At 37.7% G+C, this 27,543-nt stretch overlaps 1 protein-coding gene across 1 annotated transcript in view; it reads left to right on the forward strand.

Moving 5' to 3' along the window:
* Positions 1 to 27,543, forward strand: part of MEI4 (meiotic double-stranded break formation protein 4) — a 148,338-nt gene that overhangs the window by 78,559 nt on the left and 42,236 nt on the right. Inside the window, exons 4-5 of the mRNA XM_075747543.1 lie at positions 4,610 to 5,163; positions 22,108 to 22,239. Coding sequence (XP_075603658.1) covers positions 4,610 to 5,163; positions 22,108 to 22,239 — 686 coding nt within the window. The remainder of the gene's footprint in view (positions 1 to 4,609; positions 5,164 to 22,107; positions 22,240 to 27,543) is intronic.

The raw sequence follows: 27,543 nt of genomic DNA on the forward strand, positions 1-27,543 counted from the left end.
TTTTTTTTTAAGAAAAGGATAAACTTGATTCATCTTTAATGGAAAGTGCACTTGTAACAAACCAATCAATGAAGATTAAATGAAGAATAACAGAGAGTCCTGAAAAATGCAGAAGTGGAGAAGTGAACACAATAGGAAAAAATATGACTAATTTCACATGTGTTTTCATTTCCTTTTAGAAGTTATTGACTGAACACCTACTTGGGAAGCAGAATGCAGTATCATCAAAGAGGTTTCTGAGATTGTCTCATTTTTAATTGTGTTTTATTTTTTTTCTTTTAGAAGTGGAACTGAGCCTATCAACTGTAACTGAGTTTTAAGAGAGCTTTACATGTCTAATGTCATTGGTTTTGATTTTCAGCTGAAAATCCATGCGTATGCTCACGAAGTGAGAGAATATAAACAACGCCTAATGCTTGAAATGGAAGTAATTTTTTCTTTGCAGAATTCAAATCATCTCTTCATTTTTGTTTCTTGCACCTACCACCTTCAAGCCTGTTTTCTCTTCTATAATCCCTGTTGGTGGTGTAACTGCAGGTATATTAAATTTTTCAAAAGACTTGAAGCCTGTTTTACGATTCCACGGCATTTTCATCAGCTGGGGACCCTTCTTCAGTTTTTAAATTTTGAACTACATATAACATGTGGCCTTCCTTACTCAAACACTGTCTGGTCTGTGGCAGCCAGTAGCGCAGGTGTCTGAGAAAGCATCTTCCGCCACCCCTACTCCCGCTACGTGGATATTACAGATCTTGCCTCTCTTACTCCATGTTGGGTAGGACCAGGAGCTGGGTCATTCCCTTGTCTCTTCACAGCTCTGAGAATCCTTATGACTATACTGCTGGCAACAAAAAGCATTTTCCTGCCCTGCTGAAGCAACTGGCTCTTCCTCTTCCCTTTCTTGTCCCTGAACTGAGTCTTGGTGTCTGTATTGAGGTGACTGTTCAGAAGTGACAGAATTAATTTGGGAGATGGGATGGACTTTGCTGTTTGCCAGAGCTCTACTCCCTCAGGACTAGCTGAAAACTCCGCACTAACCATGAGACTGATGGGCATCTCACTCCCCTGATAAAAGCCTCTGTGTTCTGTGGTCCCACAGCAGTATGTGCATTTGAGTTCTTATGCTTCACAGAAGTGCCTACCAACCTTGCTTACATACTATACACACTATGAAGTCACTCCCTTGTCCCTTGAACGACTGCTGGTTTTCAGGCCAGACGCTTTCTGCAGTGGTGGTATGTGTAGAGGCATGTCGGTTCTTCAGCCTTTGCACCCAAGGCTGTTCTTGTGACCATACCTTGCTTTGTTTGGGGAGGACCCAATTCTGATTTTTCAGCTCAGGATCTTAAAGTAGTAAGGAGCTGAAGTCCTAAATAGGAATTAAGAGTTTAAGTATTTCCTGAATCTGATGTGACGTATTTAAGGAGGCTTTAAAATCGCTCATGACCAGATATTTCATTGCCTATATAAAGGCATTGTAAAATTTTGTGGTTAGTTTATCATGCACACTAAATTTTTGTGTTTCTTGTTCCAGTATATTTATAATCAAATATAATTACTGTTTAAAGATTATTGTTAGTGTGAGGCAGCCTTAATGCTGTTCCTTTTTTCCTCTTTTTTCTTTTTTTTCCTTTTTTTTTTTGTGTACTTGATAACCACATGGTGTGAACATCAAGACTGCTTTCTCTTTTAAATAGTAGGTAAGTACAAAGTGATTTAGTTTACCTTCTTTCAAGAAATAAATGATAAGCTGTTTCTAGACATTTTGAGGAAAATAACAAGTATTTCCTGGTGGGTGATTTATATCCCCATAACTTTCACCTCCACCTCAAATGACTAGAACATAAGATGACTGAACATTTTTAAAGAGTTTTGTATTATTTGTTGAACGGGAAATATGCTGCTATTGGGGACTTACTATAACAGGGTTTCCTGGAAGCTCATCATGAGACAGGAGTTTGATATCTCAGTGAGTAGGAACCTAAGCATCAACGCAACATTGTCTCCTACTGGCAGGAGTGTTTCCTTGAATATGCTGTCTCTTTTATTTGGGTACAGTCTTAAGTTTGGTTCCTATGGATATTTGTGTATTATTCTTTTCTTCCCTTTTTCTTCTCTTCTCCTTTCTTTCACCTCTGCTATTTTTTTTTCCTTCAACAAGAGAATCAGCGGACATACGTATGTTTTTTTGCACATAGTTCTTGCTTTGCTTCTTTTGACTCCTGGCGTTACATCCTCATGAGCAATTTTCATGTTGCCCTGTGGGATTAAGAACAGGAACAAAATATCCATGTGGTGAAACTCACTAGATGAATTCCCTAGAAGGGCTTATTTTCCTTAAACAGCACCAAAAACAACTTTCAAATTTTTTCTTCTGGAATGTCTTTTGCTCAAAACCCTAGGGAGAGAAGACATGAAAGATTGATGCCTGTTTTTCTTAGTCAGACCATGGGAAGCATGCTTTGCTTGCTTTCCAAGTTTGGGTATGCAGGGCATTTGGGAACAGTGTTAATACACAAAATGCTAGGCTGGCCTTACAAGCCCTGTGTCGTGGTTTAACCCCAGCCTGTATCTAAGCACCATGCAGCTGCTCGCTCACTGCCCACCCCGCTCCCCCGCTCCGCTAAGGGGATGGGGAGAAGAATGGAAAAAAAAATCCCCACAACAGAAGAACTCATGGGTTGAGGTGAAGATGCAGACAGTTTAATAGGATAACAAAGGAAGAGAATAATAATAGTAATATTAATAATTTATATAAAACAAGTGATGCACAAATGCAATTGCTCACCACATGCGAAAGGGAAAAACAACCCGATGTCCAGTCTGTTTCTTAGCAGCAATGCCACCTCCCAGCAGCTTCCCCAGTTATATATGGAGCATGATGTCATATGTTAGGGAATATCCCTTTGGCCAATCTGGGTCAGCTGTCCTGGCTGCGTTCTCCCAGCTTCGTGTGCACCTGGCAGGCCATGAGAAGCTGAAAAGTCCTTGACTTAGTGTAGACACTACAACTACCTAGCAACATCTAAAATCATCAATGTGTTATCAATGTTATTCTCATGCTAAATTCAAAACACAGCACTCTACCCGCTACTAGAAAGAAAATTAACTCTATCTCAGTCAAAACCAGGACACTGCTTTTCCTACCTCCTGGAAATGTTGGTTGATTTCCCTACAGTTAGCCCTTTCATTGAGAATCAATTGGTACCAATCTTGTTCAATTTTGAGTATGTCTGAATGTTAAAGGCATGAAACGCAGCAATAAATAAACTACATTTCCAGTTTTGATCTCAGTATTAATGCCCTCATTGAATGATCTGGTATATTTTCAGAGACTGAAATAATGGTCAGAATTCAATTTGAAATTATATATTTAATAAAGTCTGTATAAACTTTTTTGAGTAGTATTTTGTTAGTGTACAGAACACTAGATTACTGACTAGAGATATTTTCTGTGTTAAAAATGCTTTTATTAACTTGCCATGAAATATAACATTCATTTCCTGTCAGGCCAAACTATCTATAAAATCTTATTCATTTAAGAATACAAACATAGAGGAGTATAGTATTGCTTTGGATCCTCATGGAAAATATGAACAGTATATGCATGTTTTTAAGAGTGAGAGGAGAAGCAGTTTGTGGCTATGCTCCGGTAAGCTGGGCACAGCCAGGAGTTGGTCAGATGGGGTTCTAGCTTTGCCTTGTGGCACTGAGATCTTTATGTGTGTTGGTCTTCCACTTCACTGCGCTAATGTCTCTTGCTTGTTTTGACTGTAGTCTTTTGGCATAGGTAGCATGTAGCACAGATGGAATCTGTTCTCACCTAGTACTGAGTTTACGCCCAGAGGCACTGATTTAAATGTATCTAATGTGTGAAATCAGATGAAAGAGATTCTACAGTGGTGTACGAAAATAATATAATCGTGTGAATGGAATGCATTCTGTAATTTAGTGTGTCTTTGAAGAAGATGGTAAGAGATGGTGGTGACGGGAGAAATTTTTGATTCAGAATGTTTTTCTTTGTTAAATAATAAAACACTCAAGTGTAATGTTCTGTTCAACTTTGACTCTTTAGAGTTAGAATTCCTTACCTGACGGGGGGGAGAAAGAGTGCACGTAAAGGAGAAGATCTTAATTCGTGCAGTTATAGTAACAGACCTTCACTGTCTTTTAAAAGCAGTCTGGGTTCTTGAGAATAAAAGCAGTGAAAGAGGCGGGGTGTGTGTCAGAAATTTACATGCATTTCCTTCCCCGGGAATTAATGTGAGTATAGGTGTCCACTGAAATTGTTTGTATGGTGTCCACTTAAGTTATATAAGTGAAAACTTAAAACCATCGGGAATTTTAAACTCAAAATTATTGTTCATATTGCTGTGAGCATAAAACGTCTTGTTCACAAATAGACACTACCTTCTGAAAGTTTTGGCTTTAATTTAAAAATGTCACCACGTTCCACAGCTAAATTCTAGTCGTGGGAAGTTCTTGGGGAGCAAACGCATATTTATTATGTGATTTTTGCATGGAAGCAACAGGAGAAAGGATATACAACACTTTCCATAAGCATGCATTTAAGTATTACACAAATGTAACTTTCACATTTGTGTTTCAGGAAAACCAGATGCCGCTGCTGAAACTCTTCTGGATCAGGAATGTGTAAATCCTATGAGTTACTCAAGCCAGCTAGAAGACTCTGGATGTGATGTCTCTAATGACTATGCTTTTGATTCTTTAGCTTCTGATTTTCACCAATCTGAGCATAATGTTGACACTTCTAAATGTTGGTTGGAAAGAATTCCCCCATTGAGTCTTTACTGTACTAGCAGGGAGGAATCTCTGACTGCTCCAGTGCAGTTTTTGCAACGTCTGCTTGAAATAAGAAAACTGTCAGAAGGAGGAATTGTTCAAGCAGACTTCACAGAGCTTGAGAATGATTCTTTCACTGTATGCAATTCAGTGTCTCAGTTGCTTGATGGACTGACTGTTTTTTACAACAGTCCTAAACTTCCAGTTTCAGATTTTCTTACTGAAGCGGTTTGTGTTTTGATCCGTTTAATAACTGATACTAAATTATCTAATCATGTCTTGAAGAAGTGTTTCAAGAAGCTGGAAGAATTTAAGAAAAATCTAATTCAGAATATTTTAAGAAACAGCAGTGTCAATAGGGTAAGTTTAAAACATCTTCTATCTTTTCTATACCATTTCAGTATACTGAAATATTCTCCTGGTTTTATGCGCTTTTAAAAAATATTAGGTTGTCTTATTATATTTTGAAGAGTACTTCTCAGAGATTTTTGTGATTATTCTTTTTTGTGATATGGACAATAAATGCTCTAAAGCATTCGAAAAAGTTCTTGCTCATGCATGCAAGTTCTTCTAGTCTATTCCTGAGTATAGGACTTTTAAAAACTGTTAAAAAGGCAGATCAAAACAACTTTATAGAAAATATGAGAAAACACATTGTTTCTCTTGCATTGTTTCTTCTATTATGCTACAAAATTTCTCTATATATTGTAGATATTCACAAAATAATAACTATACAATTTTTTTATTCTTTCAAGTGTACCTAGATTAAATAGGTTGGTTTGCTTCCGAAGATCTCTATCACTTTCTAGACATTTGCAAATTTGAGTTTTAAAGATACATCAGCAAATGAGTGAAGAATTCAGAAATAGCACGTACCCAGCACAAACAGCAAATAGGACTGAATTGCATTTTTTCTGTATTCATCATTCTGCATTGTTCCATGCATCATCTTGTTAGTTTCCTCATTCAACTGAAATATCCCTAGTCTGTTTTCACAAGACTTCCCGTAAGTAATGAATTCCATTGTCTGTCTTAGGATTTTTGGTTTTCATCCTGTCTTTTAGAGTAACTTGGAACAGACGCATTGGTGGAATTGTTTGAGACTTAGATGTACCAGTTTAGTGTCCACATGTATGTAACTACATTGCCGTTATTGTAAATGAAGGTTGTATCCCTATAATCCATGGACCCTAAAGAATGCTGACCAGGTGCTAGTTCCCTATTTTAGGATGAGCTCTAAAGTTGCCTTTAGCAAAATGAGAGCTTAGACATATGCTACACCTGTGGACAGATGTACCCATTTGTCTTCATTTAAAATGAGTCCCGCTCACTGTGTATTAAGTATTTATCCCAGAATGTAAATAGCAAACAAATATTATGACCAAACTAAATGGGGGGGGGGGGGGGTGGGCAGATATGTCTGTGTTTTTGTTAGAAAGCATTCAGAAGGAAATCTTCATATACTGAAGCTTTTCCAGGACTAGAGCCTTGTGTCCCTAATACCAGGGGGCTTTCTATTTCTGTGTCGCCATGGTGTGATATTTAGTTTTTAATTAGAGGTGTCCCTTGTCAGTGTTTTGAAAGAATATGAGCATACATACCATTTGTGTGGTATCAGGAATAGAGGCATGCAAATGTGACTCCATTTATTATTTTTGTGTGTGTGTGGTCACAAGATACACAACGAAGAAAACTTGAGCAGGCATTCATTAAAGACTTCATAGTTGATAATGTACCCGCCTTCCAGTACCTGAAGGGGCCTACAGGAAAGCCAGAGAGGGACTGTTTACAAGGGCATGTAATGACAGGACCAGGGGTCATGGCTTTAAGCTAAAAGAGGGTAGATTTAGTTTAGACATTAGGAAGAAATTCTTCACTGTGTGGGTGGTGAGGTACTAGAACAGGTTGTCCAGAGAGGTTGTGGATGTCCCATCCCTGGAAGTGTTCAAGGCCAGGTTGGATGGGGCTTTGGGCAACCCAGCCTAGTGGAGGGTGTCCCTGCCCATGGCAGGGGGGTTGGAACTAGATGATCTTCAAGGGCCCTTCCAACCCAAACCATTCTATGATGTCCACTGTTTCCAGCTCTTCCCCTGCTCTACCCAAATGGGAAGTTAATAAATAATTAAAATTATGTTAATTGTAGGAGAGCAACCAATAGGTTATCCAGAGAGCAATTACTTGTTGATTGGAGGAACCTGGCAAAGCTTAAGTGAGAGGCATCACATCTTTAATGAGAGAAAATATCCTGATAGATCAGGGATGTTTCAAGTCTGCAAAGTGCTTTTGTAAATCGTTCAGGAAGGATGGAGTATGTCCACATAATTTGCAAGTGGCATCTTTTCTCTGAATAACTTCACTGAAACAGATGGCTTTTTATGACATGTTTTATATTTTGCTTCCACCAAAATATTGACTTAACAGTCATTCATATCAACAGCCATTGAAACAGATTCAAAGAATTTAAGAATTGTATAAACCAATTATTAAGGGGTAATTGTGGTAGTTTCCAGGTTTCTAGGGAAAAAGGGAAAATGTGTGTAGTAATTGCAATGTTTATAAAGATGTATTGAAAAATCCTTTTTAGAGGTTTGATTTTCTTTAAACTGAATTGAATATGAAAATAAGTATGTAGAATTCAGAATTAGTAGTGAAAATTGTATAACTAATTCTTCCTGTACTGTGTACCAGATATCTCCCAGGGACACTTTATGCTTCAGTTTTAATCATCACTGTTTACTCAAGAGGTGATTGAAATATCAAGATTATAGGTTTAAAATAAAATTACCATTAATTACAAGGCTGTCATCTGGAAAGAGTGGCAAACTGTATGAATTTTAGTTCCAGGAGGATGCTTAAATCCCTCCAGTATAAAAACATTAGGAATTTTGTTGTATCTAACCTTACCAACTGTCAAAAAGCATTTGTACAGACAGCCCCCAATGCAGCTATAGTATTTGACACAACTTTCCCTTTGCCATCCTCACCTATAAAACTGTCAGGAGCTGTCAAGGAGGACAAAGGGCTGTGAGAAACACCTTCAAAAAGTGAACAAAGACAGAAATGGCTGTGGATTACACTTAAACCCTCATCTTCAAAAGCAATTCCAGCATTTTGCAGAGCAAATTAAATAAGTGAAAAAACCTCTGAGAACTGGAAAAGAGATAATTATCTCTACATTAGATATAACGGAAGAAAAACAGCAGCAGAATTACTTGCTGTAACTGTTGAGTCCTACTATTCAAGATGTTTCTAATTATAAAGCACTGAAAGCTGTAGGAACCAGCAGAGACATGTACTCAGAGCTTTTCTGCCTGGATTCAGTTGGCTAAAGCTGTGCACTTTAGGTAGAATTTTTGACCTGAAACTCCAAATTGACATGAGTATCAAAAGGAAAAAAAAAAAAATCTATCATTTAAGATATGAGACTTAAAATAAAAGGAAATATTACTTAAAATATAACACCATTTAAATAAAAAAACTACAAATAAAAGTAGCCTGAATTTCCCTTTTTCATTTTTCTCCTCTCCCTCCATGTTTGGAGAGCAGCTCAGAAGTCTGCACACAGCTGTCAGACACAAATCTTTTGGAAGAAGCCTTCTGGAAAGATCTAGGAGGAGCCTCAAGTCACAGCTGCTAAGGGTGAAGCATGAGTGCTGTGAGGTTAAATCATCTGTTCAAAGGCCTGTCTCTGCACCTTCTGCTGGCATGGGCTTACATTCCTGTATGGCTGCCACAGAAAAGCGTGTGAGGATCCTGTTTGTAATTCTGGTACAGATGAGCTGTTGCTCTCATGTTGCAAAATCTATGATGGTTGCTGCTGATCTATGGAGCAATTACTTTGCTTGGCACCAGTTTTTGAGTCCTCAGCACTGCGACTCTTGGAGGTTTGTATGGGTGTGTTGCTGCTGGTGCATTGCCTTTTGATGTGCAAATTGTTCATTCATGTTGAGTCACTCTGCTGTCAGCAGAACCACTATCCTATTTAGTCAGGTTCTTTACAAAAGTGTATTATAAGAAAATTCTGTGATTATTCAGTTTATGGAGCTGCTGGCTCTACTTTTCAAATGGACTGTTCTCTACTACCTGACAAAATATGGGAAAACATTTCCCATGGAAAACTTCGCAGGAGTTATGGTATGTAATTACAGCTCCAGTGGAGTAGAAACTGTCTTTTCTCCTTCAGAAAGAAAGCACAGGAGCATTTTTTTCCTTAATCTACCCGTTTGAGATTTGACAACAGCTATCTCCATCGACCTCCACAGCGACATAGCGAGTGCGCATCTCCTGCTCCTAAATGCATCACTCACTGGCACTGAGATGTGCCTGTTCTGTTGATGTTTGTCTGTGTTGTCCAGGATGTATTGGAACAAGGGATCATTTCTCCTCTATCAGAAAAATGCAACAGTCAGAGGCACTGGGGATTTCCAACTCCTGTGCTGTTCAGAATAGCATGTGTTTTATGTTTCTGGTGAAAGTTTTGCTCATCTCATTGCAGTAGGGCACTTCAGAGAGGACACTATAATTCCGTTTACATGGGCAGCATCCTGGAGCCTGCCTGGAAACCTGCTGTGGTGAACTTGGGCTGGCTGTAGTTTAATAGTACCTGGAATTAGCTTTAGAAATCAAATCCCTATAGCAGAAATTAAGATACTTCATGTCTTATTTACATCTCTCGTATATTCAGCTGTGTAAAACTTCAAAACAATTATTGTTAAGGAATTCGAAGTCTCGTTTGTTACTTTGGAGATAGAAGAAAAATACGTTTATATCTGGCTTCTTTCAGTGCAGTTCAGCTGTATTCAAAGCTGTCATGGCCAAATACAGTCACAGGGTGCTGCATTACATAGGATTTATGTGATGTGATCCCTAGTGGTGTCACACTAGTTTATCAGCATTGTTGGCAGAAGTTCAGTTCACTGGTTGTACTTTTTAGGTGCAGATGATACTGTAATTTGGAGCATGGCTAATGCATCAATTATGTGCCAGAAGATCCTGCCTACACCCTGGGTTCTGTGTAGAGATCTGTATCTGTTTCTTGGACCTCTTGTTTTAAGGAGTTAATCAAAACACTAAAATAAAAGACATTGGTACATTGCCTTCAGGATTCTAGAGTAAAGTCAAGCTGTGTAGGGCTCTCAGAAGAGACAACTTTCTGGTGCCTTGTCACTGTTCAATAAATACCTCATCCATCTGCCCCACCTCACTCATAATCTCTTTCAAACAAACCCGGGAAGGAAAACAAATGTGTTTCAGTGAACTGTGGTTGTTTGCTTCTTTTCATGCTATGTTTAAAACATCAATACTGATTTTGAAGGTGCTGTCAAGTCATGAATTGCCTGCTCCATTCAAACAAAGCAGAAAAAAACCCCCAACAAACTGTTCTGCAATTTCCTTCCTTTTTTAAACCCTTTTCCCCTTTGGAAAGTGGCTACCCTACCTTGAGGGTAGCTGTTTTGAAGTTGTTTTGCGTTAACAGTATCTGAATGGATACTGAGACATGAACATAGTCTCTAGGAACTTTTCTTACCCAATTTGGGACTTTACTTGCTGTTTTCATTTTTCTCTCTCTTATGTTCTATCTAAAAGTCCTTATGTAGAATTTTGCAAATGCTCAAATATTACTGTTGATATATTTAGCACAAAACCAAACATAAGAATTCTGAGTAGTAGTTTAATGCCTTTACTGGATGTTTGTGTGAGAAAGGATTCTCAATTCTTCATGAAAATAACGAGTTGAAATGTAGTACAGTGAAAAGCAGAAAGAGAGAAATGTTTGAATCTCATTGGCAATTATATAATGAAATGTGGAAATTGGAAAAGTATACATTAATCAGAACCATGGTTTTGAATCTTTTCTTATCTAGGATACAATATGTATGATTCATTAATGACTGAAATTGCCTGGAAGAGAGTAGTCATAAACTCTGATGGTTTTAATACATGCAACAGTATGTATTTAATACATACTCCAACTAGTTGTGGGTGACAGTAAATTCCCCCAGTCATGTATAGTTTGCAGTATCTTTTGTCAGCAACTGCCAGGACCGTACTTAACTCATGAGTTTACAAGAGTCTTGCCTACTCAGGGACAAATAAGATTTGACTATAATTATTCATGTCACCAGTGGTTCCCAAGTACAAAACCAGTGGGCTTCAGTTTTCCGAAATTAATTGAGTCCCAAGGGGGATATCATGGCTCTTGAGGCATGGTGCATTTTCATCAGCCAAAGAATTTTGCTTATATAGTGGAAGAGCAGTTAATTCATATGAATATTAAAATGTGTTGCCAGGATTTTATGGTCTAGTAAGAGTCAATGTTTGAATCTCTTGATTGTTGAATTAAATTTTCTCCGCAATCTGTTGTCCTGTGTAGAGAGCTATTTAAGTCAAATGGTAATCAAAATCCATTTTCTTGTAAATCGCTACAGTCTAAAGCAATCACCAAACTGACTGGCTCTCATTTACTTCAGTAAAGTGGATCATGCAAGTAACTAGACAGGAATGAATGAAAGAAAATTTTGTCTGCCTCAGACTTTTGTCCACCTTCTCTCCTCAGCCAACCTCAGCTGATATACATAATGTACTAAAGCTACAGTTACTGAAGAGTTAGAGGATGAAGTTACCAGGATTTTTTTTACCATTAGGGCAAAACAGTTTTATTCATGGTTTCCAACCTGCCTGTAATACTATTTTGTCAGGACCGTCTCTTTTCCTAATAACAAATACTGTCATTGCCTCGTTTTTTTTCAGTAATTAACTAGTATTCAGGGTATTTCAGATTATTTCCACTCGGAGGAGACAAAAGGGATGGAATAGGCCTTTGCTGTTTTCTTGATTTACAAATTAAATATATGAGGCCCCTTAATGCACGAATACAGGAAGTTCTTGGTTTTGTTGAATACGATAGGAAATATATATATATCAAAAGTTGTTTGTTTCTTTCCTCTGCCCCCAGAATGCTTTCTGTCAAAGCTGTCTTAACTTTCTGTAGCATCGCATTGCCAGTGTCATTTTACTTCTTTGGCATTTCTGTGATATTTGCAGCTGAGACCGTGTGGAACAGCAACATCAAAGCCCATCCCTCAGTCCTTCACTTGTCATGCCTGTGTAAAAGCATTTGAATTCCATCTAGGCCTTGTTTTCTGTTATTCTGTCCATGTTATTGAACAAAAGGACCTAAAATTGTTCTGGTTTTTTGGTCTCAGGGGTACCATAGTAGGTGGTTATTCAAAGGGATGATAGGACCACCATAGCTCCATCACATTGTTACTTGTCCCAGCTCTTTAGTTCCATTCTGGTCACTTCCAAATGGAGGTCTAGGGCTGTTGCTGCTGTAAGGATTGTCTTTCTCTTCACAGAAAGACATCCTCTAGTTTTTGAAGGTGGCTGTATATCACAAGGGGTTTTTGGTGGTAGTCCTCAATCATTGCTTAAAATGTGTGTACATACTTTCAGAATGAGAGTCTTTGGGTTTCTCTGTTCTTTTGCCCGTTTACTAATGAACCTTTTCTCATAGCTTAAATTTGTCATGCTTCTCTAGGAAATATTTTTGTGTGCCCAAAACATGTTTATGTTATGGTGATAGGATGGAAAGGAAAAGTAAGCGCTGTAGAGCCTGTTATCTACAGCCAGTTGCAAAAACAGCTGAGTATGCCTTGCCTAACATTTTAGTGCTCAACTCCTGCAGTGAAATCTACAACGCTAAACAAGGTACCTCTGTTCTTCCTAGGTGTGAATGCCAGAGTCTTGGCATCTTTAAGTGATATTCAAAGTAGCTCATGCACTGTGGGTGAGGGAAGAAGAGGGAAGGATTGGGAAATAAATATCTGAAATCCATTTTCATTTGCAGGGACTCTCTGTAAATCTTAGACACTTAAATGAGACATTGATTTACGTCCCTGAATTTCTTTAAGGATGACCAGTTCCCTCTTTAGTTTGAAAACCTAAAAGCTAAAGAATACCTGTTTTCTGTAATTAATCCAGTGAGTTTTCCTAAGCAGTCCTCAGATTAAAAATTTGAATCCATAACTCTTCTGCTCTGAGTGAGCTCACACTCGTTGCTTAGTGTTTTCTGCATCCATTAACATGGCTTGGCAACTCAGCATAGCAGATAGATAGACAGTTCTTCACTCCTCTAGGCTTCTGACCAGAACTAGTTAAGAAGGGGGAATCAAGAATAATATAAATTTTAATCTCTCAGGCAGGGAAGACTTTGTATCTAGAGCTGCTTCTTCAAAATCAATAGAATATTTACAGTAGGTATTAAAAAAATGGGCAGCAGTAATGTCAGAGTTGTATGAGTGGCAGCTGTTGCGAATGCTGTTTGTTTGACTGGGATTAATACTGTCTTCCTGTTGACAATATTTACTGGATCCAGCCTCTTGGATGAATTAGAAATTTAGATGCCTAATTCATGAATCCCAAGAAGATGCAGACGTTCTTGATCTCTGCCAAGGTAGTGTTGCTCAAAGTAAATTTATTGGTGAAAACTGATGCCAGCAGGATCCCAAGTGTCTTCCCTGGTTAGCTGGATTTCTTTATACATCAGCTTCTTGTCCTTAGTCTTCAGATGAACTGATGACTTGTGTGTTTGCATGCCTTCAAGGAAAGTCTTACCTTTTCTGTGAAGGTGATTGGGGTGAGGTGATATAAGCAAGGTGCTTGGTTTTAGTGCATGGAAATGGATATTACCATTTCAAGGTAGACACTACATTAAACATGACAGTGATTTGCAGCCCTGAATTCCTCTAAGGATGTACAGGTTGTGCTTTAGTTTTGGGTTCAGCTTTTTTAGTTGGTTGTTTTGCCTTTTTTTTTTTTAAAAAAAAAACCAACAACACAGAAGTTCACAACAGAGTCTGTTGTATGTATTTTATCCTATCAACCAGGTGTCATTGTTTTATATATATTATCCAACTCAAGAGAATGGGAAAGACAAGATAAGTCTTCATCCTATGAAACTGAAAGAAAAAAAAGAGAAATAAGTTTAGAATCAAAGACTTAGGGATGGTATTGTAAGTGTACAATTTCTAATATAGCATGCTCTGTGTTTGAAAGTAAAGGTTAAGGGGAAGTTACCTGGGTAGCAGTTTATCTCAATAACATACAAAGTTTTATAACAAAGTTAAAAGAAAAAAGTAATTAAAGATTTAGACATAAATTATATAAAATGCAACATGAGTTTGCCAGAGGTAAACTGTGGCACAACAACGTAAAAGCATTCTTTGTAAAATAAACCATGTTTTAGAGATAGGAGATTTAGTAGCTTTTATCTATCTGGTGTTCAATAAAGCATTTGTTATGGAACTCATACTAGAAAAAATATTAATGAAATATTAATGAAAAATATGTTCTTTAATGCTTTAATCTTTTGTAATTTGATAAGAAAGCAGCTAGAGAAGTAGCAGCAAATTGTGCTATATACTGTTTACACTTGACAGGAAGAGGTTGGGAAAGGTTTGTGTGTGTCAGTCAATCAGAGGATATACTATCTAAGGGTAGTCTAGTCTCTGCTGGTGCATTGGGTCTGATCTGAGTCTGTCCACCTTAGTTCTGCGGTAACAGCCTTCCCTCCTGCAGGGAAGGAGAGGGTAAACACCCAGGAGATAGTCTGGGAAATTTGCTTCTGCCAGAGGGCTTGGTGGTGTGAAGAAGCAGTGAGGGGGCTGGGGGGGAATAGGAAGGTGGCTGCAAGTGTGTCTCTCCTTCACAGCAGTTTCTGTGGTCTCTCATCTCCTTGCTGATGTGGCAGCAGCAGCTGACTTGGCTTAGTTTAGTCTGTGGACAGGAGAAAGCAGACGTGCTAATTACTGCCTGCTTTGCTAGGGAACTCATATTGAGTTGGGTAAAAGCATATATGGAGCCGGAGGGACCCTGCTGATCAGTGAATCAGAGAGTGACTTTTAGGCAGCCATGAAGAAATAAACTTAAGAAAGATATTTTCAAACTGTGAACAGAAGAAATTGCACCTTCACATTCCCAGTCTGACATACAAGCTTCATGGTCAGCAAAGGTGCCTGGAAGGAGTTCATATAGTAAACTACCTTGGAGATCTTCCCTCCTCACATACAACAAGGCTGTACTTAAGCCAGTAGGGTGCATGTTTGTTTCAGTGAGTACCTTAATACCTGCTTGGTAGATACCAGTTGGTACTGAGGCACAGCTCCTCTTGGCACCCTGACTGCGGTGCTGGGCTGGGTGTTCAAAGGGAGGGTCCTCTCTACACATCATGCAGCTGACACTACGTGGAGTAAGTGGGTCACACTGATCACACAACGGGCTTGAATGGGAAACCCCAGGGGCCCAGGAATCTTGGAAGTGATCATGAACTGGCCAGAAAGCAAAGATTTCGTAATGTCATCAGAGGAGGAAGTAATGCATGCTGAAGAGGCCCCACTGTATAACAAACTGCCAGAAAATGAGAAGCAATATATCCTGTTCACTGATGGGTCTTGATGCATTGTGGGAAAGCATCAGAGGTGGAAGGCTGCTGTATGAAGTCCTACACGGTGAGCGGCAGAAGCTGCTGAATGTGAATCAAGCCAGTTTGCAGAAGTGAAAGCCATCCAGCTGGCTTTAGATATTGCTAAATGAAAAAAGTGGCCAGTCTCTACCTCTGTACTGACTCGTGGATGGTGACAAATGCCATGTGGGGGCGGTTACAGCAATGGAAGCAGAGCAACCCATCTGAGCTGCTGAATTATGGCAAGATATTGCTGCCCAGCTAGAGAACCTAATTGTAAAAGTACGTTATGTAGATGCCCATGTACCCAAGAGTTGAGCCACTGAGGAACATCAAAACAAGCAGTGGATGAGGCTGCTGAGATTGAACTGGCTCAGGTGGATTTGGACTGGCAACATAAGGGTGAATTATTTATAGCTTGGTGGGCCCATGACACCTCAGGGCATCAAGGAAGAGATGCAACATATAGATTGGCCCGTGATCGAGGGGTGGACTTGACCATGGACACTATCTCACAGGTTATCCATGAATGTGAAACATGCACTGCAATCAAGCAACCAAGCGGGCAAAGCCTCTCTGGTATGGAGGATGATGGCTGAACTATAAATATGGGGAGGCCTGGCAGATCAATTACATCACAGTCCCACAAACCCACCAAGGCAAGTGCCATGTGCTTACAGGTGGAAGCAACCACCAGATGGCTGGAAACGTCCCGTGTCCCATGCCACTGCCTGGAACCCTATCCTGGGCCTTGAAAAGCAAGTCTTGTGGGAGCATGGCACCCCAGAAAGAACTGAGTCAGACAACAGGACTCATTTCCCTAACAACCTCGTAGACACCTGGGCCAAAGAGCATGGCATGGAGTGGGTGTATCACATCCCCTGTCATGCACCAGCCTCCGGGAAAATCGAACAATACAATGGACTGCTAAAAACTACCCTGAGGGCAATGGGTGGTGAGACCCTCAAACACTGGGACACACATTTAGCAAAGGCCAGCTGGTTAGTTAACTCTAGGGGGTCTACCAATCAAGCTGGCCCTGCCCAATCAAAACTGCCTTGTGCTGTAGAAGGAGATAAAAGTCCCCATAGTATGTATGAAGAATATGTTAGGGAAGACAGTCTGGGTTAGCCCTGCTTCAAAGGCAGACCCATCCGTGGGATTGCTTTTGCTCAAGGACCTGGCTGCACTTGGTGGGTGATGTGAAGGATGGGGAAGTCCGATGTGTACCTCGACAGGATTTGGTTTTGGGTGAGATTTAAATTAGATTATATTAACTGCTCAATAACCCTGTCATTGTATGTCATCACTACTAGAATTGCTGTATGCTGTATCAATAGTATTACCCAAATTAATGAAGGATGAACTTTGAAACCAAGCAAAGTGCAGTGATGATGGAACTAGAACTGACTTCACCAACTGGCACCCTGTAACTTCCTCAAAATCAACATCTTCAACCCACTCATCGTGAGCATGGGCTGCACCAGATACACCAGCTGTGAGCTCCAGATGCAGCATGCAACAATCCAACAGCACACACCATCTCTCAGCCCTGAGTGACTATTATGACAGATGAAGATCAAAGTCAAGGGGCACTTTAGAGGGATGGCCCATAGACTAAGGGAATGATATCTGTGTTTATATATCAAAAGACAGGAAAGGTGAGGGTGATTATTTGGAATGTATTAGAAAGCGTGGGACCTGGGCATGATGTAGATGGTATAGAATAAGGGGTGGATATTGTCCTGGTTTCAGCTAGGATACAGTTAATTTTCTTTCTAGTAGCTGGTATAGTGCTGTGTTTTGGGTTTAGGATGAGAATAATGCTGATAACACACTGATATGTTCATTGTTGCTAGACAATGTTTACACCAAGTCGAGGACTTTTCAGCTTCTCATAGTGCCCCACTAGCAAGTAGGCTGGGGATACACAAGAAGCTCGGAGGGGACATGGCCAGGACAGCTGACCCAAACTGGCCAAAGGGATATTCCATACCATATGATATCATGCTTCGTATATAACTTGGAGGAAGCTGGCTCAGGGCTGGACCACAGCTCGGGAACTAGATGGGCATCAGTAATTTGTGGGTAGTGAACAATTGTGCTGTGCATCACTTGCTTTGTATATTCTTTTATTATTGTTATTATTATTATTCTCTCCCTTTTCTGTCCTGTTAAACTGTCTTTATCTCAACCCACGAGTTTTACTTTTTTTTTTTTCCTTCCGATTCTCTCCCCTGTCCCACTGGGGCCGGGGGGGAGGTGTAAGCAAACAGCTGTGTGGTTGTTTTAGCTGCCTGCTGGGTTAAACCACGACATTACTGCTGGCATTTCTAGCTTTTCCAGCATCATTCACCAAAGTGTTCTGGTTTTCAGGATAGTTAGTAGGCTGACTGCAGGTTGTTTGTTTCTCCATCTCCATCCTCTGCACGGCATGCAGATGCTGTATTACAGTAATTCTTTCCCAGATATTGAAATATCTTGGTTTAATTTTCATTATTTTTTTACCTTTTCTAAATCCTGTTCTTAAAAAAAAAATTTTTAAAACCCCATTGTTCATCCCTTTGGCATTTTAGCTTGTTTGGTGCATGCAGTCAAACATGTTGCAAATAGACCTGCCTCTATTGTGTGTCACACTGTCTATCAGAATGTTTTTCAGCTAAAGCTCTGCAAAGAAGTAATATAATATAAAAGGCAGTTTGCAGCAGTGAAGCTAACTGATGGTCCTAGCAGAGAACATTGGGTTTAGAAGGGTGGAGAGAAGCATGAACAAGATTATGAAAGGGTAAGGGCAGAGCAAGGGCTTGAGATAAGGCTTACAGAGCAAAGAATTGGAATAATATGTTTCAAATCCCAAGACTTGAAGAGAATAGAAATAGTGCAGCATGAACAGGAGGATAAATGACAACCATCAAATTAACAAAGGAAGCAACATGACAGTAAGATAAGAAAGAGTACTAATGCTCTCTGTATAAAAGTGAAACTTTTCAGTTGACATTGATGAGTTAGGAGTGGAAATCAGGTTAGACTAAAAGGACAGAGGGCAAGGGTGATGTGAATTCAAAGGCAAAAATACTGGTTTGTTTTTAACATGTCACAGTTTGAGGATACCTGTAATAATTATTTGCCTTAGTCATCTATTCCCAAATATGCCAGTTGCTCAGGGAAGAGAACTGTTACTTGGCATGAAAGCTGTAAACCAGTGAAGCAGAAACTAATATGCAGTGTTTATAGTTGCCGGGTGTAGTAAATCGCACAACTCCTGAAGGAATTAAACTCACGAGTTTTGGATAACCGTTATTAAAGAAAAGTCTAACACATTCTGATAAATGAATTCTAAACAAATAATTCATGACTAAAGATTTTTATCCTGGTTTCTTGGGGAAGCAAGGTTCATAGGAGTGTGCTGTTTGTTTTGCTTGTCAGTCTTTTTCTCTAGTAGTAACTTTTGAAACTGATAGCCAGTTTAAAATCTATTGGAAAGAAGCAGAAGGTCAAAAATACCTTCCAATAGGCTTTAAAATTGGTGGCTGGAGGACAGACCAAATTGGTATGCTTGAGGCAAGTAGAACATTAACATTATATATTAATTTTAGCAACAGCCAGGTCAATAATCCATACATCCTTCCCAGCTTCTGGCACAGCATTGCTGTCTCTTGCTCTGTATCCTGAGGAACGTGGGAAGAGCAGAACCCAGGGTGTGGGAGGAGGCTTAGGGATAGATGATGCAGCTCCTGAACAATGAACCAGGCTGTATTATTTTCTTGTTTCTGATCGTATGTTTTTTACAATATAATTTTCTGCTTTTACCTGAGAATCCCTGAAGAGCATAGGTTTTATTTTATCTATACCATTAAGCAAGCCCAAGGGACTGAAAAATTTCTGTCCCTTTTTTAATGTTCGATAGATTTGAGAGCTGAAGATACGCTTTTATCTTTAATGAAACTGCATGCTACTTGAACTATTATCACTTTGAATGTTTCCAGGGTTTAATTAGCAATACATGAGCATTGCTCTGAAACACAAAGTCTTACTTCTGTTTGCTATTTACGGATTCATGGCTTATGTGCTATAAATCTCTTCTGTGTACATTTAATGCATACATTGTGAGCATTATTTTAACCTTAATTCTTTGTTGTCTCCTTATTTTCTAAAAATATACTAAGAGATCCACTAAAATACAATATTAAATCCATACTCTTCAATAAATCAGTTAGCAGGTGGGATTTTTCAGTGGCGTTGATACACATATCTCAAGTACCCTAAGTACCATCATTACAAAATCCCTTAGTAGAGGCTCAGGCTTTAAATTTGAAGATCCCTTGTTATCTAGTCCTAAAAAATTCCAACTAGAAAATGGTAACTCTTGCCAAACCAGAAAGGATACAGTAATTTTGTGAAAGACACTATTTTAGTTAAATCTCAGCTGCTAGCATTAATAACTAAAAAAAAATTAAAAATTTTCCTTGTTTCACTATGCCTAAAAATCTTGAAGGACATAGAAGAGAGCTTAAAAAAGAACAATTCTAATCATGTTTGTGAGTAAATGTGTACATTTAGTGTGTTCTTTGAGGGAGGGAGCATTGAAAAACTACTCTGGATTGTTTAGTTCGCTTGCTCAACAAAGGCAAATTAGCAAGTATACTCAATGTTACACTCTGAAAATACAGATCTATAAAATATGTATCCATCCTTATAAAAAGAAGTAAAAATTATTGGGGACTTTAATGAAAAATGTGCTGGGTTTTAGCATTGTTTAAACCTTGAGTAATGATTTGAAGCAGTTGTACCTTTTTGGAACATGGATTCTGTCAAGGCAGAACTATCCAGATATTGCAAACTTTGTTTCTGTCATAATAGTTTTAGTAAATACTGTGGAAGATCTTTCAAAACTGTAAATGTCGAGATTATTTTTAGGAAGAGGAGTCATTGTTTTGTTTGGAAGGGTGTACATTTCCAGTTTATGGTAGTCTGATTTTAATTCATGTATCCCCAAAGCACATGTAGGTGCATGCATTACGTTATCCTTTCGTATCATCTTAATTGTTCAGAAACCTATTTTTATCTCACCTTCATTGACATTTCATCTTTATAGATTCTTTGGTTTATGCATTTATGAATGATTTTAATCTCACAGATTTTCAAAGCTATATGTGTGCAATTTATTAATTCTCTTTCTTTAATATGAGGAGTTTACTTTGTATCTCTGCAGATTTGATTCTGAACATGACATGCCTGTCTTGTAGTTATCTTTTTCTATTTGTTTTGGGATTACATGCTAAAGCGAGATGATTAACAGCAAAGATTTATTGAAGTTTTATTGTTATGACTGTGCGTAGGAGATGATTGTCTGATATTGGGCAGATGATAACTGAACAGATCAAACTCCTTAGCTGTAAGAGGCTGGTAAATAGGCATTACATTAACTGGCAGGGCAGTTTGACCATCTGATCAGGCAGACAAGCTGTAACTGTAAATTAATGTTTTTTATAGCAAAAGTTTTCAGCCTGACTCACTGTCCGCTTACCTCACCCAAAATTTTGTCAGTACTGAATTTACAGGAGACAGTGTTGAAAACCATATTAAGGTAAAGGATGCTCACTGCTTTCCCCTCATCCATTCAGCTGGTCATCTCACTGTAGAAAGCCATCAGGTTGGTTAAATATGGTTTCACCTTAATAAATCTATGCTGACTACTACTGGATTGCCTTCCTACCTTCGTGTGTTTGGAAGTGATTTCCAGGAGGATTCATCCTATGCAAACTTGTAAATGATGGGCGGGTATTTTATTCATATGTGTGTGTGTGTGTATACACGCATGAGCTGTCTAGAGGAATAAACTAGATTGTTAATAACGTGATGGTCTGCTTTTGAGTGGTTTAAGACATGGTAGTTATTCTTACACATACAAATTTGGGTCAGAGTATCCTTTTGTCAGTCAAAAATACTCATTTACAAAGAGATACTGAATATTAATGTTGTAGGGATATGCATCTAAATAAAAAAATAAATTATAATAATATTTTATGTATATTACTTTTTCTTTGAAAGAACTCCAATACATTTGTATATATAAATGATAAGTTAGTAGTGTTTTATGAAATAATATCATGTTTACTTGATAGAGCAGTATGTTTCACATAATAGGTATACATTTCCATTTCAGGGAACAAAGAAAAAGAGGTTGGGGTTTTTTAATAGAAAAGACCATAGCAAAAAAAAAAAATTACTAATGTAATTCTCACTTAAGTTCACATCACTCCTCCTGTGGTTCAGGAGAAATGCCTTGGTTACAGCTTGTTAAACAACAATATGAAAGTGAATTGTTTGAATTTGAAAATATAGTTTATCTTCTGTCGGTTAGCATTTAATCAAGTTTATTTCTGATAACTATTGACAGAAAGCTCCAGTATAGCTCTTAGCTTGCTTATGTGTTTGAGTTTCAATGAATTTGTTTGTTCATTTGTCTACCTGTGACAAACAGAATTACTGTATGTGCAGGGTGGTCACCCACTTTCTATGAAAGCAGATGGGCATGACGACAGCTAATGCTGAAAAGCTGCCTCCTGGGGAATTCAGACTTTTGGAGGAGTTTGTTCACATGACGGTTTCCTGTAGTGCTAATCTTTTGAGAAAGGAAAGTTTCTAGGTGATGGATGGGGGTTCCTCATAGATCTCATATGTATGTAATTAATAAAGTTTTAAACTCTCTTAAATTTTTAATTTGACTTTTTTCTTTTAAAATTTTAATATGTAAATGCATTTCTATTTAAGGCAATTGTTTGGGGTAAAAAAGACGGAGACACATTTTAAAGATTAAATTTACTGTTATTTCTCTTTAGTTTCAGGCACTGCATGCTGTATCACACACGCTGGTTTTGCTAGCAAGGAACAACATACTAAGAAATTCTTTAATATCTCTTCTACTATCAGAAGTACGTCAGTTTGCTGAGCAGCTATTGCAAGCTTACCAGGTACTGTCATCTTTTCTTCTGGAGAAGGGCCGAAGAGTGGTGTTGGGGAGTGTTTTGTCTTTATCTGTTTCATAAAATGTAATAAATGGATCATTCTATAGAATATGCAGGTTTAAGAACCCAGAACATGCTAGCATCTAACTTTAACAGCAGATTAAAAAAAAGAGATACCAAGTAAAAGAAAATTTCCTTATGGACAAAAGTAAAATTGTCAGACTATATAATAAATAGAGTGTGTAGGGTTTAAGATCATGCTATATAATTTGGAAAATATTTGAAATAATTAGTTAAAACAGTTATTGCAACGTGAAAATTGTTGGCTATGCAGACAATACAACTTAGGTATCCAGCCAGACCCACAAAGTATTATGTCTATCTCTAGCTCATGTAAAACTGGAAAGAAAGTTGCATCATTTTATTTCGGAATTATATTTCATGTTTCATGTTATAATACTAATTTTCATGATGCAAAAGTTACCCAACACTTAAAATTATATTTAGTTTGTTACATTGAGTAGGAGATGAAGGACAGAATAGAATGGGGATAATATTTTTCGTAAATTTTATTCTTAGGTTAATTTTTTCCCAGTAAACTATAGAGTTTAAAAAAAGAGAGAAAGACAGTAAGTGGATGTTCCTTTAACATTTGGAGAAGAGATGTATGAAATAAATCGTGTTGTCATAGATTTCTGATGTATTTGAGTGTGGTGATATTTATTTAATGCAAACTGTTCTGTTTCACTTCAGATTATGATGTGATTGTATGCTATCCCAGAAGGGTCAATAAAAAGAAAGCATGCAGCTTTTTATTTGATGGCAATTAAAGTTATTGATATATATAGAAAACATTCATTATACATATATCTAGTGGTGGTCCAGTTCAACAGTGTTTTAAGTGTTGCTCAAGCAGTCTTAATTTTTTCTTTTTTTCTGTCTAGGATACGATATGGGAGTAAGTTCTGACTGCTAGAAAGGGAACATGTCATTTCCAACCCAAATTTCTAGTGTGTTTGAATTATATTCTGAAAAGGCTTCAGAAAGGCCAGTTTTGAAAGAATTGGACAATGCACTGTGTCTTCTGTTAAGTCACTAGTAGCATACCGGAGTTATTGATGGCAGCCAAAAGTGAACAGACTTTAAATAAATATAAGGGTAGGGAAGCATGTAATTAAAAAAAAAAAGTTTTGTTTTTTGAGTTTAAACAAGTTGTTCATCTTTAACATTATTAAATCTCACCTGTTTAACAGAATTAGTCATCCCTCCTTTCAGCAAAGATTTTGCCAGTGGCAACACAGAACTCTCCAGTGCTCCACACTGATGAAAAGCTTACATTGAGCGTTGCACTTCGCTGAGTTAGTTACTATGGTACTATGTAACCTTGCCATACTGTAATTATTTTAAGTATTGCTTTCATATTTGGTACATAAAATTTATTTCTAAAACTTTCTAAAAGAAGTTTGACTCCTCTTTGGCTTCACTTTATGTTGAAAACAATCATATATTTGATTCTAATATCATAATAAGAGGGATTACAAACCACTGTAACTTGCAATTGAGGAAAGGGAAATAAATTAGTACCCTGTGATTTTAACCTTGAAAGATTCTCTTTTATTCCACAAGTGATTTTGATTTTTCTAATAACAAATTATTTTATTACTGGCAATGTAATTTATTTATTTATTTATGGGAAGATAGTGGAAGATTTGATTCATACATAAACATAGAGAAATTGATAATGTAATCCCTGAACAGTTCTGATATACTGCAGCTGGTATAATAAACTGCTTAAATGCCAGTCTCAGTAGGGTGGCTTGATACCCCTAGTTGATGGTACAGCAGTTTTCCTTTTTTTTTTTCACCTCTGGGAAAGCTATCTCTCTGCTTGATTGTTCCCTTCCCCCTAGCCCCGTCCAGAAATGGAAACCTGCAGCTGTATTTCCTGGAGCAACTGAAGAAAAAGATGTATCTAGAACTGAGGGGAAGGTGCCTGTGGAGTGGGAGACAATTTCTGCAGGGACACAGACTTGTACTCATTTATTGAAAAGAAAAACTAAAGATGTTTTTGATCTTGTAAATTTATTCTGTTTCTTCGTACTTAGTATATGTGGACTGAAATTTGGGACAGTAAAATGCATTCGTTACTTGACCTTTTCAGCTTCAGGACAAAATCCTTTTCCAGGTTCAGTCTTTGCTACTTGCAGCCCTCTGTCTCATTTTAATTACCTTGCATTTGTGCTTGCTGCAAATCTTAGCCATTATCAGTCCACACTACTGATTTTCAGACTTTCTACCACAAAGAGCCTAGAAATCCCTCCCACCTTTACAAGTGAGGAAATGCATGTTTATTTTTGTGTAATGGGAAACATAGAAAGATTTTTCTGACAAAACAATTTATAAGGTTCCCTTTCACCCTTTTTTTTTTTACACAGCCCTTTCTGTTCACCCAGAGAAATAATTTAATTCTCTCATATTCAAGAATTTAGAGCCCTGCTCTGCTGCTTCTTCCTCCTATAAGTCGTCAATCTGCCTTCTGCCACTGCAATGTGGTAGACCCTCTCTTTTCTTTTTTTTTTTAAACTGTTTTACAGTAATTTATTTATTTATATTTTCCTCATCCAGCATTATAAGCATTTCTTGGAAGATTAATGTATCTTGGATCAAACAACAACGAACTGGTCTGGAATAGGACTTTCACATAATTTCACCAAAGCTTATGGGGCTTTCTTTTGAGTCCTTTTAAAACACTTTGCACTTAAATGAGCATCAGAAGAGTAAGTGAGCATCAGGCACTTCGATAGAGACTCCACTGACTAATTTTACAATGACAAAGTAGTCTTGACATGTTCACCCCCCAACACAGTGTTTGGACTTTTTCTGGGAATAGTGGAAGGTTCAAGGTGGCTGAATTTGAAGCCACAGGAGCTGTGGTCTATCTGTGGCTGATGCTTTGTAGGGCTGTAAGATTTTGAAAAGCTGCAGTTCATGTAGGGAAAGTTACTGAAGTTCTGATTTGCTTAGCTTGCTGTGAAATCAGTGTTGTTAAAGTTCATGCATTCTTGCATTTAGTCCAAATAGATGTATTGTGTTCATTTACAAACTCTTATATGTTCTGTATGTGATAATTATTTCTGGAAATACTGCTTAACAAAAACATTTCTACTTATCCCAATAGGACACTAAACTCTAGTATTTCTGACAGCCTGATTTACATATATGCTTCTGAATGTTTCTAACTTTGTGTAGCATTACTTTTGGTAGGCATGATTCTAAAAAGGATTAATTTTTTTTTTTCTTGTTTCATAATCAAACCTAACAGTATAGTATCAGTTTGAAATATACCAAATGACAGCTTTAAAAAAAAATCTTCATAAATACTTAAATTAGAATTTGCAGAAGGATAATACTTTATATAATCAAACTTCATTAGCTGACAACTATCCTAATCCTGTTTTGTTACTTAAGTAAAACTGCTGTTACTTTCATGTCTTCCACTTAAGACAATCAAGTTAGAGACTCTGAATTTTAGTTATGATTAAGGGTGTGCAAATACCTGTTTTCTTTTTGTTTTGCTGTTTCTTTCTTTTTTTGTTGTTGACAGATAGGAGAAATAAAGAAATCATCTGAGACGTATTCAGGTTAGCTTGCAATTAACTTTTAAACACTTTGTGAAAAACAGAAATTGAAAAAATAGCTTATTCATCTGTCGTGGTTTAAATGCAGCCGGTAACTAAGCACCACGCAGCCGCTCGCTCATCCCTCGCTCCCCAAGGGGATGGGGAGAAGAATGGAAAAAACCCCTGCCTTGTGAGTTGAGATAAAGACAGTTTAATAGGGTAACAAAGGAAGATGATAATAGTAATAGTAATATAATAACATCAACAACAACAATAATAATAATATATATAAAACAAGTGATGCACAAATGGAATTGCTCACCATATGCAAAAGAAAAAAAAAAACACAAAACCCAAACAACCTGATGCCCAGTCTGTTTCTGAGCAGCGATCCCACCTCGCAGCTAGCTTCCGCAGTTATATGTGGAGCATGGCGTTATATGGTAGGGAATATCCCTTTGGCCAGTCTGGGTCAGCTGTCCTGGCTGTGCTCTCCCATCTTCATGTGCACCTGGCAGGGCATGGGAAGCCGAAAAGTCCTTGACTTAGTGTAGACACTACAACTACCTAGCAACAACTAAAAACATCAGGGTGTTCTCAACATTATTCTCATACTAAATCCAATACACAGCACTATACTGGCTACTGGAAAGAGAATTAACTCTATCTCAGCTGATAGCAGGACATCATGGAAGCAAATTTCTATGTTTTATTTTTGTATAATTCTTTTTTTTTTTTTTAATGAAGATGTTTTCCAACGCTGACTTGAATTCATAAGAAAATTCCTTTTAATTTTTCTAAATGAATCGCCTAGATATTTCAACATTTTTAACTTCCTCATTAAGACTTGAGCTAAGCTGCAAATAGTTTGTAAAGTGTTTGCATTCCGGAATATGCAACTTTATATTCAATCATTTCTTCAATAGGAAATATGCTCAGCTCAGGTTATGTAGGTTTGTGGATATGTCCTGTGATAAATATTGAAAATTTTTTACTTTAAAATTCTAACTGATTTTAGTGAGTTCATATCTGTGTCCTCTTGGAACAAGCTTATCTGTCTATGACCCACAGTTTTAAAGAGCTATCTGTGCCCCTAGCTTTGCAAATTAAAGAAATAGATTGACTATAGGAGAGTGTATCTAATGAACTACACCAGAAAAGTACAGAGATTACTCTGCATATTTTTATATTGTTCCCTAATTGGCCAAATCCATTAATCTTAGAATATGACAAATTAATGTGAAATATGTGAATAATAGAGTTCTGTTCAGTACTTGGGACCAATATTCCCACATGTTAATATAGACAATAGAGGTAACTGAGGAGCATGTAAAACAGTATAGTTATTCTGATTTTTCACCCAGTTAAGATGAATTTTGTGGTAGTAAACTCTCAAGCAAATTGGTAGTTTGCTTTAATTCATTGAAGTACTTCATCATGTGCTTAAAGTGAAGATGAGCTTCACTTCAGCGCTTCACTGACACCAGGACACTGACTTCTAAGCAAAAACATATTAATATAAACTCAATTGGATCCCTTAATTTTTACTGATGCTGGATATGTACTTTGCATTTTTATCTGTAATAGGAACCTTTCATGCTTCATAAATACGGTTTATAAGAATACAGTAACTGAACCTTATCTTCCTATGGAATAGAAATCTGATCCCCAATTGGATTCCTACTGCAGA

Source organism: Balearica regulorum, chromosome 3 (assembly GCF_011004875.1).
Source record: "Balearica regulorum gibbericeps isolate bBalReg1 chromosome 3, bBalReg1.pri, whole genome shotgun sequence".
Classification (NCBI taxonomy): Eukaryota; Metazoa; Chordata; class Aves; order Gruiformes; family Gruidae; genus Balearica; species Balearica regulorum.